The following is a 17,608-nucleotide window of genomic DNA, read 5'->3' as shown; positions in this document are numbered from 1 at the left end:
ATGCAAAAAATAGAAAAGAAAAGAACCGATTTGAAAATAACGAATATACGAAACAAACCCAAATATACAAAAGGAGTTCTGAAAACGAATCATTCTAACATAACGACAACAAAATACATGGATTTTTTCCGACGGATGTTGGCTCAAACTTGTCTTGCATGCAAACGGTTACTCAAAGTTGGTCGGAAATTGCAAACGTCAAGAACACGGTGACGTACAACACGTACGATGAGCCAAGAAAAATGAAGTGCTGCTCTTCTGCTTGATTCCGGGCATGCGTAGAACTTTTTGTGTGTCGGAATTGTATACACACGAAATGGATTTTGTTGTCGGAAAATTTGAGAACCAGATCTCAAATTTTGTGTGACGGAAATTCCGATGGAAAATGTCTGATGGAGCCTACACATGGTCGGAATTTCCGACAACAAGCTCCTATGAAACATTTTCTGTCGGAAAATCCTATCTTGTGTATGGGGCATTACACTTTAAAAGGGTATTTCTAATTATTTACATTAAGCCAGGCTTTAAAATACAAGAGTACCTTGTAGCGTCCCAGATATGGATGTCTCCCGCCGGTGATAAGCATGTCCTCATCTCTATCCAGCATGCACCGGACTGGCCGACCGGTCCTACAGAGTGATTTGTTTAATCCAGCAGAACAGAATCCTGGAACTACTAAATCAATAGCTATACTAAGTACTGTCTTTATGTCCCTTCACTCCCTAACTGTAATATTATGTTCCAATATTTCTGTGCTTTAACACAGTCGGGGCACAGGAGACGCGCTGCTGTTTCAAATTCTCTAATCAAAAGTTAACAGGAACATCAAATAAAGGAATAACAAGAAATACATTAAGTCCCTTAAATAAAAGTACATTAAAGCAGTTACAAATATATCATAAATCAACAGATTTGCTATAAAAACAATATGTGAAAATTTTTCATATATTACTTTGCTTATACACATTAAGGCCGCGTACACACGCGGGGACTGTTCGCCCAACTTTGTCCGTCAAACAGTTTCAGCAAACAGTCCGCTCAAAATTAGCATGGACGGACATGGCCACACACGACGAACGAACAGTTTGCTGAAACCGTGCGCGATGACGTGAACGGCACGTACGACGGGACGAAAAATACGACGTCCTATACACTGCATTATAACTTTCGGCGTGTAAATCCTTTCTGAGCATGCGCGGAACTTAGTTTGACGAACAAGCCTACACACGAGGGGACTGTTCGCTGAAACAAAGTTTCAGCGGACAGTTTTTCGGAATTTCCGAAAAACCTTGTTCAGCGGACTGTTCACTGAAACTGTCCGCTGAAAGCCCAACACTGTTCAGCGGACAAAGTTGGGCGAACAGTCCCCGCGTGTGTACGCGGCCTAAGACACAATGTTGATTCTACAACAAGGTAAATTATGCACTCTTGTACTGTGTAATATATTTATATATGCATGACTAATGTAAAGGGGGGAATTGTTACAGGGCCACTTATTTTAGCAGTGGCTATTGAGTAAATAGGATCTATGACATTTCTTTAGAGGTTCATCATAACCTAAGGCTGGATCTGTTAAAACTGCTTTGAGCATAATTTACATCTTACTTGTTGGCAGCCAGTGCTACTACTGTAGAGACCACAGCACCTCTGGACTCTTTTCCTCCGAATCCTCCTCCCATCCTTTTAACACGGACCACAATCCTATTAGATGGCACCCCCAGAGCATGGGCAGCAAATGCCTAAAAAAAATAAAAAAATAAAATAAAGTTAAAAAGAGTTACCAGACTGAACGGTATATACAGTTTTCCTGTTGATGGTTCCAGTGGCGTAACTAGAACCTTCAGGGCCCCGATGCAAGAAACCATGAAGGGCCCTCCTGAACCCCAGCCAGGGCCCTTCCCTCCGAGTCCAGTGGTGGAACTCCAGGGCGTGGTCACAGGTATGACCTTTGTGAGCCCTGTAGTTCCACCACTGACATCAGTTTATTTTTATTTTTTTATTTTATTTTTTTAGGTGCCCCATTGGGGGACTGTCCCTAGGCAGGATGGGGTCCCCGTCCCCAGAAGAGGGGGGAAGAACAGACATTGGACTGAGCGGCAATGCATGGAGCAGGAGAGGAGCCGGCCGAGGACACAGGTCATGCGGGGAATGCACAACTAAAGAGCAGCCAGTGCGATGGTCGAGCATGGAGCTCTGCTAGTCACCCTCCACCTCTAGCCACCCGTGTGCATGGTACACTGGTACCCCTAGCTGCCTATGCTGCTGCCGGCCATAGGTAGAGGGGGCTGCATGGGCCCCCTGCAGAACAGGGCCCAGTTGCGGTTGCGACTGCTGCACCCCCTATAGTTACGCCCCTGGATGGTTCTACCCCAGATGCCTGCTCCACTCGCCAGTAGTTAGGTTTGAAATGGTTATGCTGACCCTGAAAATTTTACATCTCTACCCTCAAGACTGCAGCTTTAACAACTTCTGGGTTATGGCTATTTTCTATGTTACGGCCTTGGCAGCCTATAAAGTGAACCAAACCTTGTGCAGAGGAACGGGTTCATTTTAAAGTAGGCCCTCCAGGGTCTTATTCTATTCTTCTAATCACGGGGCTCACGTGAAGGGGTTGATACTTGAGTGGGCATTTGCCCAGCACCAGAGCTGTCATGAGTGAGAAAAGGTGTGAATCACAGGAGCTAATATACACGAAAGTACCAGGTATTTTCTTTTCACTCAAAAGGGAGAGCAAAAGAAAGGGCATTTTATGCAAAAGGGTTGCTTGCATTAAACGAACCTGTTGCTTTATTCAGCATGGGTAGAAAACACTTTTACTTTCATCACCATGAGGCCCTCATAAGCTTGAGCCTAGGGCAGCATGGCAAAAAGGCAAAGCCTTATCTGGTCAATTCTGAGTAAATCCAGCAGCACTGGAGTAAACTGTGGTAAAATTGTGAAAGTCATATGACTTGCAATGAACAGTTACATCTTTACAGGGCACAGTGGGTGACTGAAAAGCACGCAGAGATTACAGCCATTTCCTTTTTTTTTCCGACTGTCATATTACTGGGGAAAAACAGCTTCAAAAATAGCAAGCAATTATGAGAAATATTGCGGAGATGCAACAATAAAGGTAGAAAGCTTTGATCTCCTGCTGGCATGTATGTGATGAAGGATGGGTACCTGTGTCTCAGTCGTATTCTGGGTAGAGGCAAAGAGCTCCATCTCTCCATCCTCGCCCTTGGGCACCGCAATGCAGCAGTTTGTTTCCAGGTAGAAGTGCTCCTGTCCTCCAATATGTATCTCCCCTGTGAAGAGGAAAATTGGGAAGCAATTATTTTAAAAGTTTACAAAAATAAACGCACCCATGTGAAAAATGCAGTAAAGAAAATAGTAAAATACTGAGCAGTTAAAGAAAATGTAAATCCTAACTGGATAACATTTACTTTGATAAAACATGATAAACAATGAGAAGAGTCAGATCTCCAGCCACCTTTTGTCTACATGCACTTACTGAAGTGTATACTGAACATCGTTGCTCTGAATCAGCCTCCTGGTGAACCATACCTCCATAATATGTGTTTTCACAGCCACTTCTACTATGTGGCCAAAGGTTAGAGGAGACTCCTTCAAATTAGTGTAGTCAGATTTGTGTGTTTGCAGTTATGTGTACTGTTAATGTTACAACAAAGACCTTTTAGACAACTAAGTGCTTCCAAACTTGTGGTCACAGTTTGAGGAAGGCTCTTTTCTGTTCCAGCATCACTATACCCTTGTGCCCAAAGCTAATTCCACAATGACATGGTTTGATGAGTTTGGTTTGGAGAAACGTAAGTGCCTTGCACAGAACCCTGACCTCAATCCTAATAAATCTCTTTGGTATGAATTGGAATGCCGATTGTGGGCCAGAGCTTCTAATCCAACATCAGTAACTGACCTCACAAAATCTGTTTTGGATAAATAGTCACAAATTCCTACAGACACACTCTGGAAGAAAAGCATTCCCAAAAGAGCGGAGCTTGGTAAAGCCCCAAGGGTGAATGTGGGCAACTTCACCACCACATAGACATAAACACTCATGTTTACATGCAAAATATAGACACAGAAAAGCTTGCTGCTTGTCTCACCTTCAAAGATGTGATCTGCCTCCTGAAAGCCTTTTTCAATATTCCCATTTTCCATCTTTTTGATAGGTGGATAAAAGAATTGTTTGTCTATGGCTTCCTGAAGTCAGATAGAAAAAAAGAGACTCAGGTCGTTCTTAGTTTCATAATTATTATCATTAATATACAGGATTTATATAGCGTCAACTGTTTGCGCAACGATTTACAACACAAGGGCAGACAGTACAGTTACAATGCACGTCAATACAGGAAGAATCAGAGGGCCCAACTCGTTAGAGCTTAAAATCTAGGATAATGCAAAGAAAGCATAAAACACATCAAAATGTGTATAATTATTTAAAAAAATAATTCACAAATTAATAGGGACTCAATTGCAGTCTACAAAAACTGCTTACTTTTATTGTGTTTTTCAAGTTCATACTGTAATTCATAAGGCTCCAGTTTGCTGAGTCTACATGTAGTAATAATCACAAAACCTTTATACATTGGTTGAGTAATAGACCATGGAGCCATCATTAACCTCCCTGGCAGTATGATTATGTCAGATTTTTGATGCTCAAAGAGGTATATTGTTTCGCATGGAAATTTGGCATTTCACATTGTAGGCCTGTAAAATAAGAGTCTAGTAGACATCCCAGGTATGACAAAACACTGAAATTTGCTCAGTTGCAGAATTGTAGCTGTCATTACTTTCAGTGTTTGATAACGAACTTCCCCAGGAATCACTATCGCTCATCTCTGCAAGTGATTCTAATTTATTATTGCTGTTTTCTAGCTGGTCTAAAACCGCTTTTGACGTAAAGGGACACTTTTTGGTTGCTATGGACATTCTCACGTTTCCAGGCAGAAAGAACAGTATATAAAACTACAAGCAGGGCACTGGACAAAGCATTAGGGACGAAGGGGATGTGAAATGTAGGGAACTCAGTCAAGTAATTGACAGACCATTCTTCCTAATTTTTACTGACAATCCACTGACTGGAATGGTACCAGCTGATTGAAGAAAAGCCAATGTAGCACCAATATTTAAAAAGGGCCCAAAATACATCCCTGGGAATTACAGACCAGTTAGCCTAACATCAATAGTATGTAAACTCTTGGAAGGGATGATAAGAGACTATAGATTTTAGTAATGAGAATGGTATAATTGGCAGTAACCAGCATGGATTCATGAAGAATCGCTCTTGCCAAACCAATCTACTAACCTTCTATGAGGAGGTGAGTTGCCAGCTAGATAAAGGAAGGCCTGTAGACGTGGTGTATCTGGATTTTGCAAAAGCATTTGACAAAGTTCCCCATAAATGTTTACTGTACAAAATAAGGTCCGTTGGCATGGACCATAGGGTGAGTACATGGATTGAAAACTGGCTACAAGGGCGAGTTCAGAGGGTGGTAAAAAATGGGGAGTACTTGGAATGGTCAGGGGTGGGTAGTGGGGTCCCCCAGGGTTTTGTGCTGGGACCAATCCTATTTAATTTGTTCATAAACGACCTGGAGGATGGGGTAAACAGTTCAATCTCTGTATTTGCGGACGATACTAAGCTAAGCAGGGCAATAACTTCTCTGCAGGATGTGAAAACCTTGCAAAAAGATCTGAACAAATTAATGGGGTGGGCAACTACATGTCAAATGAGGTTCAATGTAGAAAAATGCAAAATAATGCATTTGGGTGGCAAAAATATGAATGCTATCTATACACTGGCGGGAGAGCCTTTGGGGGAATCTAGGATGGAAAAGGACCTGGGGGTCCTAGTAGATGATAGGCTCAGCAATGGCATGCAATGCCAAGCTGCTGTTAACAAAGCAAACATAATATTGGCATGCATTAAAAAAGGGATCAACTCCAGAGATAAAATGAGAATTCTCCTGCTCTACAAGACTCCGGCTGCACCTAGACTATGCTGTCCAGTTTTGGGCATCAATCTTCAGAAAGGATGTACTGGAAATGGAGCGAGTACAAAGAAGGGCAACAAAGCTAATAAAGGGTCTGGAGGATATTAGTTATGAGGAAAAGTTGTGAACACTGAACTTATTCTCTCAGGTGAAGAGACGGGGATATAATTTCAGTATACAAATACCATACTGATGACCCAACAATAGGGATAAAAAAAGTTTGCAGAAGGGAGTTTAACAAGATTTGTGACCACTCATTAAAATTAGAAGAAAAGAGGTTTAACCTTAAACTATGTAGAGGGTTCTTTACTGTAAGAGCATCAAGGATGTGGAATTCCCTTCCACAGCCGGTGGTCTCAGCGGGGGGCACTGATAGTTTCAAGAAACTATTAGATAAGCACCTGAACGACCACAACATACAGGTATATACAATGTAATACTGACATATAATCACACACATAGGTTGGACTTGATGAACTTGTGTCTTTTTTCAACCTCATCTACTATGTAACTATGTAACTATGAAATAATTTGATACAGTAATGTAATCTGTAAGATTACAGTGTACTGTATGTGTTATGTGCTTTTCACTTTTTGAATTTGGTGCCGGGCTCCGCCCCTGTGCGTGGCGACACTCGCAGGTAACAGAGCCCGACACTGTGATAGATCGAGCAGAGGACGCAGCTCGCACACACAGCGGGGAGAAATCACAGGATCATGGGGACAAGGTAAGTAACTTTGCTTGGATCCTGCAATGCATCCCTGAGTGTGGCTCGGGGTTACTGCTTTTGGTAATGAAGATTTACCCTGAGCCATACTCGGGATTAACGCTAGGGAGGTTAAAAGGGTCGCATGTGAGACAAATGGTTTCACCATTAGCATCCAGATTTTTTTATAATATATAAACTTTATGTTCAAGAGTTTGTGGACACCTGAGCAACACATCTACTATATGGCCAAAAGTATGTGGGCACCTCTCCAAATTTTTAGGTTCAGGTTTCCAGTGAAAAGTTTACTGGTAATGTTACAAAGCGCATAGAGATTTTAGACAATTGTGTGCTTCAAACCTCTTAGCTACAATTTGGGAAAGATCCTTTTTTGTTCCATCATAACTGTGCCATTGTGTACAAAGTCAGCTCCATAAAACACAGGTACAGTATATGAGTGTATAGTAGAAAACTTGAACACCTATGGGATAAATTGGAATATCTTTGTGATTCAGGTTTCCTCATCCAGCATCAGTATCCGACCTCTAAAATGCTCTTTTGCCTGAAAGGGCATAAATTCCCACAAACACAGTCCACAATTTTGTGGAAAGCCTTTCCAGAAGAGTGGAGGTTGTTATAGCTGCAAAGGAGGACCAAATCCATTTAAAATCCCATGGTTTTGGAATGAAAGTTCCAAAGAGGTGTGATGGCCAGGTGTTCACAAACTTCTTGTATATATGGATGAATTTGACAATTTTTTGATATGAGATTTTTGAACATGACAAGTCCTAAACAATAAACAAAAAGCCCCAACAGGGCTTATGTGAACTAGCCCTGGCATTGATAAACAATGTACAAATATAATCTGAGAGAGATACTAACCCTTCAGCACTTTATCCAAAAAGAAAAATGGTTTTAGCTACAGATCAACCAAATGACAATGGTCCTATCGTCTATGTGTATCTTTATCCTAAAAATGCCAATCTGCAGCTGTCAAAGCATGCTAAGGCAAGAAATTAAATTAATATGATGTTATATTAACTGGCTGGGAAATTGAGTCATGCCTCAGATACAAGTCTATGGGAAGGGACACATTTAATATACCTGTATAGTAATAATGGGCTCCAGTTCTTCGTAGGTCACCTTCACAGCTTTTGCTGCCCGTTGTGCATGTTCCTGAGTGTCAGCGACTACCGCACCAATAACATGGCCAACGCAAGTCACCTTTTGGAGCGGAAGATTTAGTTATTCCCAAATAATCATCCTTTTTCAATAGCTAGCACTTTATTATATAAAACAGAAGAATGTATATGACCCATTGCAATAAAATCTAAGATTAGTCTCAGTTTATCCCAAACTGATAGATACCAGTTAAAGTCTTCAATTTGTTTACGGACTAAGATATTCTTATGCATATAAATATTGGAGTCAATTCTCAACCTTCATTTCAACTCAAGAATATATTTAGTTGAGTGTTAAAACATCTTCAACATTACAAAATCCAGTTGGATGTGACCAGCAATATCAGAAAATAAGGAATGTATAGTCTTTTCAATATTTTTTTAGACATGCGTGGCAAATAAATTAGCTTGATATAAATAATGTTATGAATGTGTATTGATGCCTTAAAAATCTTTGCCTCTGTTTTTAAATTGTATACGTACAGCGGGACAGCCATATTTGTTCTATACACATTTAGGCTCTGCCTCCTGCTTGCAGTGCTACACAATGGTTGTACTTTACTGCTCCTTTTCACAATTCCAGTCTATGAATCAACTGACTCACTGAAAACAAGGCAGACCTTGTGTGGCAGATATGTCATCTGTTGTTAAGAAGGGAGGCATTGCATTTGTTAGGATTTTGGCCTTCAGTACATAATATAGCAATGGGCAGCATTATGACAACAGTTATACTAATAGCTTGGATATGCCTATTATGAACATGTCTAATATTTCTTTAGATGTATGTGTTTATGTTACAAAAGTACCTCAGTTGTACCTAAGAATTAGTATTTCTTGTTTATCTTTCACATACTCACTTGTACTCTGTGTTTTTAATAAAGAAACAAAAAAAAATAAAAAATTAGGTCAGTGACTCTCAACCAGGGTTCCGTGGAACCCTAGGGTTCCTCTAGAGGTTGTTAGGGGTTCCTTCAGCATTTGGCAATCTCTGCCTCTCAGATAAGTTCCCATTGACACCATTGATCTTTTTAACTATCTGTAAGGAGGTAATTCTTCCCAATTACCACAAGCGTAAGGACCATTCTTCCCACTGACCATCACACTAATGTATCATGAGTTGTAGATTTCTAATTTTTAGCAGTTGTTCCCTGAGATCGGAGAACTATTTCTAGGGTTCCTCTGTGTTGGAAAGGTTGAGGAAGACTGGATTAGGTGTTTGCTCCCTCTAGATCAGTGGTCTCCAAACTGCGGCACAGGGGCTGGATGTGGCACTTTGCTTGCTTTTATCTGCCTCTTGGGGCACTATTCCACCAAATGACACCAATGACAGGGCACCATTCCCCCTACTAACACTATAAATAGAGCATTCATACCAATGATGGGGCACTGATGCCAGAGCCTTTTCTACTATAACTGGTCACAGTCTGGCTTCCCCAATGTCTGAAGGACAGTAAACCGACCCCTTGCTTAGAAAGTTTGGAGACCCCTGCTCTAGATGCTCATCTACAAACCACTGTATTCTATATTAAAATGCATAATTTAGGCCTGAAGATTAGTTAAAACCCCCACACAATATATATTTTCTGAAAGTTAGGACCCTAAAGAATAAATTGGCAAAAGTTGCAATTTTTTATGTCTAATTATATTAGTGCACATGTTTATAAAACACATATTATCAGTAATAAATACACAATACAAGTTACACACACACACACAGAAACACAAAATAATACCCATTTATGTTATAATCTAAAAGGTGATTGTGCCATGTAAATAGATACCAAACACGCCAAGCCTTAAAGAGGAAGTAAACCCTGATGGGTTTACTTCCGCTTTCATTCCCTGCAAAGGCAAAGCATAATGGACTACTATGCATCGCTTAGTAGCCCATTATGTGTCACTTACCTGACACAGGAGCCAGCGAAGTCACCGCTGTCCCCTGTAGTCCTGCCCATCCATCTTCTCGGTGGGGTCTCGCAGCTCCGCCGCTGTCATTTGGCGAAGCCGCTATGACGTCACTCCCGCGCATGCGCACGCTCCGTTGTTGGAAATGCCGCGCGGTGCCTGTCTTCGGGCAAATATCTCCTAAACCGTGTAGGTTTAGGAGATATTTCTTGGACCTACAGATAAGCCTTAATCTAGGCTTAACTGTAGGTCAAAGTGGTTTGTAAGGGTTTACAACCACTTTAAAGGTATTGTAAAGCTTTAATATTTTTTCATTAAAATAATAAACAGGTTATACTTACCTGCTCCTGGCTCCTTCCTCCTGTTGGGTGCCTCCACAGCGAGCAGCTTGTTTTGCAGGCACCTGAGCCAAGCCGCTGCTCGGTGTGTCCACTTACACATGAAGCCATGGTTAAACCCCGTCCCTCTGCTGCTGTTTATGTGTTTATGTACATTTGTACAGCTTTAAAAAATGAGACCCCTAATGTCACTTTTGTGCTTCACTGGCTGCTCTGGCTGGGGAAAAAGATAAGCATGATCTGTGCCTGAGGTAAGTTGCAGCAAAAGGTTTAAAATAGAGCCCCTGGGTTTTTATATGCCTTTGATGTTCCAACAGTGGGATCTGTTACTGTCCAGCTGCATTTTTGAGTGTTGTCTCCCCTCTGCAACCTTTGTGTGTTCTACCTACTCCTTTTTCCATAATATTAAGTAAACTTCCAACAAAGATGCAGGGCCATATTTTTATGCTGCTCTGGGCCCAACCGAGTATTGATGTTGGTTTGTTCAAGCTCCGCCCCTTGTGTTATGTGACTATTTTTATTTTTAAATCTGCTAGATTGAACTATTGGAGGTAGCATGCTGTCTATGTTATATGTTTCTACATGTTCCGTGTACAAACCATGAGAGACTTTGTTATCTGCATTCCCTTCCATGTATACTGTGGTTTATTGCTGAATTCAGACACAAATGTACAGAAATATACAGGAGAAAAAACAAAAAATGATTATTTTTTTTAGTCTGTAAAGTTTGAGGATTTGTGCTAACTCAACTCTGCTACTATAAGCACTGCCCCATGTGTGCCATTATGGTAAATATAGCCCCTCATAATAGGCACAGCAAAAGTGCAGACTACACAACTTAGCACTGAGATCTCACCAGAAGTGCCCAAGAAATAGAAAAAACTGTCAGGGGCTTAACTCCACCAAACACAAAAAAAAATGTAAAATATGGTTCTTTAGTTATTTTTCATAACTTTTGGATGGACTTATCCTTTACATTTGGGATAAAAATGAAATGAAAGATGTGTGATTAGGGCAAGGGGTGTTGCCTATTTCGCTTACCAAATCTTCCGCAAATATTGTCTCGTCATTTCTGAGCCCGGTAACATTACTTCCTGGAACGTCTTTTGTAAAAAGAAAGCACACAAACCCGTCTATGAGTTGGGCTTCTGAGACATCAATTGAGCTGTATTTAAGTAAGCATAAAAATTATACCTGAATTAGTAAATGTCATTTTAATTGGTTTTCCATGCAGCATAACAAATAAATAGTGAAAATAAGAGACCATGTAGAAAGACTGTAAACCCTAACTGCATGACATATCCCTTCTGTGTCATAAATAATTGGCATTACATTTTTTTTTACAAAACATTTCTGTTCACCATATTGCAATTCTTTGTTTCATGTTAGTGCTACTGATTCCCTGTGGCCTCTTTGCCACCACTTGTTTACATGCACTCCAGTGATGAACGCAAGGTGGGTTTCCTGGTGGTGATAACAATGGACCATGCCTGTATAATGCGTGTGCCATTTATATCAATAAGAGGCCTGCTGTTGACTAGAACAGTGTTCCCCAAAGTGCTCAATATTGACCCCAAGGGGTGGAGGGACTATCCAAGGGATTGAACAAATGGCTGGGGAGCATCAAATGCCTATGGGTAAATAAGTGATTGATAAATGATGGAAGGCCAAATGGGGTCAAATAGACTTTTAAGAACTCTGTAGAGCACCAAACTAGTCTTTATCTTTAAAGGTGAGGTGGCTAGGAGCTAAATGATGTTAACCATTATTGTCTGGCCTTGAGTTGTCTCTTTTAGCTGTGTGTTATTACCGACCTCAATTATTAGCATACTTTGCATTGTGTTAGAAACCTTCCATTCTCTCCCTTTCGAAAAGAACTTGTGTAGCTGTTCACTTCCTATACTGAACATACTCCCCCACCATAAAACCTTTTGCAGAGTCAGTGAACATATGCAGATAAAATCTGTTGGAAAAATGGTGAATACACCCACTTCACACTCTGTTGGAGAGCCAACAAGTGTACCCACCTCACACTCTGTTGGAGAGACAGTATATACGCCTGCCTCAAACTTTGTTGGACTGGAGAGCTAGTGAGTACACCCACCTCATACTTTGTATGCGCACCAGTGAGCACACAACCTCATACTGTGTTGGAGCACCAATGAGTATGCAACAGTAGTATGTAACAGTAGTACGAAGATTAGTTGCTGATACCAAGAGGATGTGTCAACAGTGTTCACAAGAATATTATTATCTATTACGTTGTAATATTCACAGAACATTTTTTTTTTAAAGTAGCCATGAACAATCTAAACATCATCAAGAGGTCAATGAGATAAAAAATTTGTGGACACCTGGCCTCGAAGAAGGGTGCAATTAGGATGGCTAAGAGAGAACATGAAAGAGCAAAAAAAATCTCAAGAAATTCTATAAGTATATAACCAGTAAAAAAGGGAGAACAGACCATATTGGCCCCATAAAGAATGAGGAAGGACATCTGGTTACAAAGGATGGAGAGATGGCGAAGGTATTGAATTTATCCTTCTCCTCAGTCTTCACAAGGGAATCGGGGGCTTCAGTAACCAAAACTACAGTGTTTGTCCTCATGACACATCACAGCACCCGCATGGCTAACAGAGAACAGAATTAGAAATAGACTTGAGTAACTTAACATTAATAAATTACCGAGACCAGATGGCCTGCATGCGAGGGTACAATCTACTGACTGGAATGGTACTAGCTGATTGGAGAAAAGCCAATGTAGCACCAATATTTAAAAAAGGGCCAAAATACATACCTGGGAATTACGGAACAGTTAGCCTAACGTCAATAGTATGCAAGCTCTTGGAGGGGATGATAAGGGACTATATACAAGATGTTAGTTATCAAAACTGTATCATTAGCAGTAATCAGCATGGATTCATGAAGAATCGTTCTTGCCAAACCAATCTATTAATCTTCTATGAGGAGGTGAGCTGCCATCTAGATAAAGGAAGGTCTGTAAACGTAGTGTATCTGGATTTTGCAAAAGCATTTGACACAGTTCTCCATAAACATTTACTGTACAAAATAAGGTCCATTGGCATGGACCATAGGGTGAGTATATGGATTGAAAACTGGCTACAAAGGCGAGTTCAGAGGGTGGTGATAAATGGGGAATACTCAGAATGGTCAGGGGTAGAAAGTGGGGTCCCCCAGGGGGGTTCTGTGCTGGGACCAATCCTGTTTAATTTGTTCATAAACGACCCTGAGGATGGGGTAAACAGCTCAATCTCCATATTTGTGAATGACACTAAGCTAAGCAGGGCAATAACTTCTCCGCAGGATGTGGAAACCTGGAAAGAAGATCTGAACAAATTAACCCCCCTGACGGTATTCCCAAGTCTGGCTCGGGGTGGAATTTTTATACCAAAAGCGGTATGCCCGAGCCAGACTCGGGACTGCATCGCTGGATCCAGGAGGAGGTTTACTTACCTTCTCCCTCGGATCCCGCGTTGTCTCCCCACTGTACGAGCGAGCCGTGTCTCGCTCGATCTATCACGGACCCGATCTCCGTTCTCTGCGAGCGTTGCGACGCACGGGGACGGAGATCGGCGCCAAATTCAAAAAGTGAAACACACAGTATACATTCAGTATAATGTAATCTTACAGATTACATTGCTGTATGTAAATAATTCACCCCCCCTTTGTCCCTAGTGGTCTGCCCAGTGTCCTGCATGCAGTTTTATATAATAAAGACTGTTCTTTCTGCCTGGAAACTGGAGATTGTCCATAGCAACCAAACTGTCACTTTACATCAAAAATGGTTTTAGACCAGCTAGAAAACAGCGATAATAAATTGTAATAACTCGCAGAATTGAGGGATAGCGATTTGTGGGGAGATCCGTCATCTAAAACTGAAAAGTAATGACAGTGACAATTCTGAAACTGAGCAAATTTCAATGTTTTTGATTTGCTTACATTATTGAATAATTTTTATTATTGTTATATTATTATTTGGTACAATTATTTATAGTTATTTATTATATTATAATTTATGATTTCATTTTTCAAACTTTATCATACCCGGTGTCTGCTAGACTCTGGTTTGGACAGATTTAAGAGAGTTATTCCTAAGAATTACAGGACTACAATATAAAACGCCAAATTTTCATGCAAAATAATGGTACCGCTTTTAGCACCTAAAATCCGAAATAATCGTACCGCCAGGGAGGTTAATGGAGTGGGCAACTACATGGCAAATGAGGTTTAATGTAGAAAAAATTAATGCATTTGGGTGGCAAAAATATGAATTTACTCACTAGGGGCTGAACCTCTGGGGGAATCTAGGATGGAAAAGGACCTGGGGGTCCTAGTAGATGATAGGCTCAGCAATGGCATGCAATGCCAAGTTGCTGCTAACAAAGCAAACAGAATATTGGCATGCATTAAAAAGGGTATTAACTTCAGGGATAAAGTGATAATTCTCCCACTCTACAAGACTTTGGTCCGGCCTCACCAGTTCTGGGCACCAGTCCAGTATGCTGTCCAGTTCTGGGCACCAGTCCTCAGGAAGGATGTATCGGAAATGGAGCGAGTACAAAGAAGGGCAACAAAGATCATAAAGGGTCTAGAGAATATTAGTTATAACGAAAGGTTTTGAGCACTGAACTTATTCTCTCTGGAAAAGAGGCACTTGAGAGGGGATATGATTTAAATTTACAAATACCATCCTGCTGACCCAATAATAGGGTTAAAACTTTTTTGCAGAAGGGAGTTTAATAAGACACGTGGCGACTCACTAACATTAGAAGAAAAGAGGTTTAACCTTAAACTGCGTAGAGGGTTTTTTACTGTAAGAGCGGCAAGGATGTGGAATTCCCTTCCACAAGTGTTGATTTCAGCGGGGGGCATTGATAATTTCCAAAAACTATTAGATAAGCACCTGAACGACCACAACATCCAGGGATATACAATGTAATACTGACATATAGTCACACACATAGGTTGGAACTTGATGAACTTGTGTCTTTTTTCAACATCACCTACTATGTAACTATGACAGGTACCAAGTACATTCTCAGATTTAACACAATTCAGTGCTTACATTATTTTTGCATGTGCTTTAGTGCTGGTTATCAGAGCCAAATACAGCTCCTTTTCATAATGTGGGATGTCATCGCAGTAGACAGCTTCTCCTGTTGCTTGTTTCATTGCTGAGAGGTGCATAATTGGGCGCCCCACAAAATCCTCTGGGTCCTGCCCTGCTGGAACCTCCTGAAATGAAAGCAGGTTTAATGATACTTTTCCACCATTCTAGCTAGGATGAGGCAGACTAATATGGGGACTAAGGGATGAGTTGAGTGGTGCAAAAACTGTAAATTTTGCTTAGATGCTTAGGTGAAATTTGCTTTATTTATAAGGTTTTTTTTTGTTGGGGGGGGGGGTTGGTTTGGGGCAGTTTAGGTTACTTTATTTAGTGTTCTGTATTGCTCTTTTTGTGCAATAAATCAATATTTCAGTTCAGCTGCTTTAATATATATTTTTTTACTTTTTTATCTTTCTGTTAGTAGAAATGTCCAGGATAGTTGAAAGAAGCTTCTGTAACCCTCAAGAGCCATTACAAGGCCATCACGTCCCTAAAAAAAACTGCCAAAAACAATTTAGCTTTTTTCATTGCCTCCAGTGCATTTTACAAAAATTGCTAAATTTGGCTAAAGTTTTCTTATTGCTGCTGAAATTTTGGAGTTGAAAACTCTCAATTTCACTCATCCCTACTGGGACAAAAGATATGCCTTGTTCACATCACTGGATTAGATTGGGCTCAGGTAAGAAAAAGTGAGGATCTGGGGGGAGCTTCAGCACAGGTTTTTCACCTTAATGCATAGAATGCATTAAGGGTAAAAAACCTTGAGGCTTTGCAACCACTTGAAGTTAGAAGCTGATTGGCTACCATGCACAGCTGCACCAGATTTTGCACTCTCCAGTTTTAGTAAATCAGCCCCACTGTGTTTTCCTGCAATGATCAGACTTGTCCTGACACACCTCCCCTGCACAGCATTTTACAGTGAAGTTGAGTGTTCTGCTGTTTCTCCTCCCCCAGCTCTTATACAGCTGAGAACAGATCATTTATTTAAAAAAAAGGGGGAAAAGGTATTTATAATATTTTTTATATATTTTTTTTATATATTTTTTTTAACTATACACAAATGTTTTGCCTTTCATTTCTATTTTAAACTGAAAGGGTTGTTTTACAAGGTGAGGGTTTACAATCATTTTAAGTCTCTTATTCCTCAGGTCCTGTTACTACACACACTGCGAATACTCAAATATTTTACCTGAAACAGTTGCACGCTGGACAGTTCAGTTTTGTGGAACAGTTCAGTGGCACTTTTGTAGTTCAGAGGAACCATCTTTTCAATATTGTTCTAAATCAAGCATATCAGAAACAAAATGTCAGTTATGCCAATACATCTGAAAAACTCGTACCCCTCTTAACACACATACTAAACCTACTGTAACTTCTAAAATGATCTCATAACATGTAACCGCCTCCCAACATTTTTAATCAGTATCTTTCTTGTTCTGTCTATACATACAGCATTTTTTAAACTTTTTTTTTTTGGTTCAGTCTGAATATTTGTGTACAATTGCAAATGTTTATTTTACCTATTCACATCTGTATATCCCCTAGGCTCCAGCACATTTTTACTATTCTACTATGGGCCTGTTTATTTTACAATAACTTCATCATCACTTAAGATGTTGTAGCACCCTGATGTTTAGGCAGGGTTGCTAGTAAATTTACCTGCCAGGTATGGGCCGAACAGACCCCTGTTCGGTTTGCACCAGAACTTTCAAACACAGAGAAAGTTCATACCTGAATTTCGAACCCCATTAAAGTCAATGGGACCCAAACATTAAAAATCAAAAGTGCTAATTTTGAAGGCTTATATGCAAGTAATTGGGCATACAATAGTTATAGGGGTCAGGGTCCTGCCCTGGGGGACATGTATCAATAAAAAGAAAGTTTGTGAAAAACGTAATTTTTAAATGAGCAGTGATTTTTTGATTTTTAAAGTGAAAGCATAAAAATTAAAAATTCCTTCCAATATAGTGCCTGGGGGTCCCCTTAGTCTACCTGTAAAGTGGCAGGTCTGTACCATGTCTAGAATCTGCTGCAGTAATAATTGCATTTATAAAGCCCAAAAAAATGACATTTTCCCTGCAACCTGCCTTTATTTTGCTCAGCAACAGCTGAGTATGATGAGGCCACAATGTAGTGCACTAGGAACAAGATTAGAGTTTTTTTTGGATACATTCTGGTGTCACTTTGACTTTGGATAGAAGTAATGGGTGCCTAAAAATTGAGGTAATCTCAATGAAAGCAAGAAATGGCCTTGCTATAAAAAATTGCAATTGTATGCACCTGTCAAACAGGTGCAGAAAAATTGGTCTTTGGGTGTTTGTGACGCCATCCCACCATAACCCTATAGAGG

At 40.4% G+C, this 17,608-nt stretch overlaps 1 protein-coding gene across 2 annotated transcripts in view; it reads right to left on the bottom strand.

The window, feature by feature from the left end:
• XDH (xanthine dehydrogenase) overlaps positions 1-17,608 on the bottom strand; it is a 166,728-nt gene that overhangs the window by 41,088 nt on the left and 108,032 nt on the right. For both annotated transcript variants that reach the window (XM_077485875.1, XM_077485874.1), the window contains exons 16-23: positions 16,448-16,537; positions 15,217-15,386; positions 11,172-11,295; positions 7,811-7,930; positions 4,110-4,206; positions 3,166-3,290; positions 1,606-1,739; positions 542-629 (exon numbers count right to left, since the gene is read on the bottom strand). In XM_077485875.1, coding sequence (XP_077342001.1) covers positions 542-629; positions 1,606-1,739; positions 3,166-3,290; positions 4,110-4,206; positions 7,811-7,930; positions 11,172-11,295; positions 15,217-15,386; positions 16,448-16,537 — 948 coding nt within the window. The remainder of the gene's footprint in view (positions 1-541; positions 630-1,605; positions 1,740-3,165; positions 3,291-4,109; positions 4,207-7,810; positions 7,931-11,171; positions 11,296-15,216; positions 15,387-16,447; positions 16,538-17,608) is intronic.

The sequence above is a fragment of the Lithobates pipiens genome, unplaced genomic scaffold (assembly GCF_037356315.1).
Source record: "Lithobates pipiens isolate NorthernLeopardFrog02 unplaced genomic scaffold, aLitPip1_a1.2 Scaffold_18, whole genome shotgun sequence".
Classification (NCBI taxonomy): Eukaryota; Metazoa; Chordata; class Amphibia; order Anura; family Ranidae; genus Lithobates; species Lithobates pipiens.
Note: the sequence above shows the minus strand (reverse complement) of the source record. Positions and strands in the feature narration are given on the sequence as shown.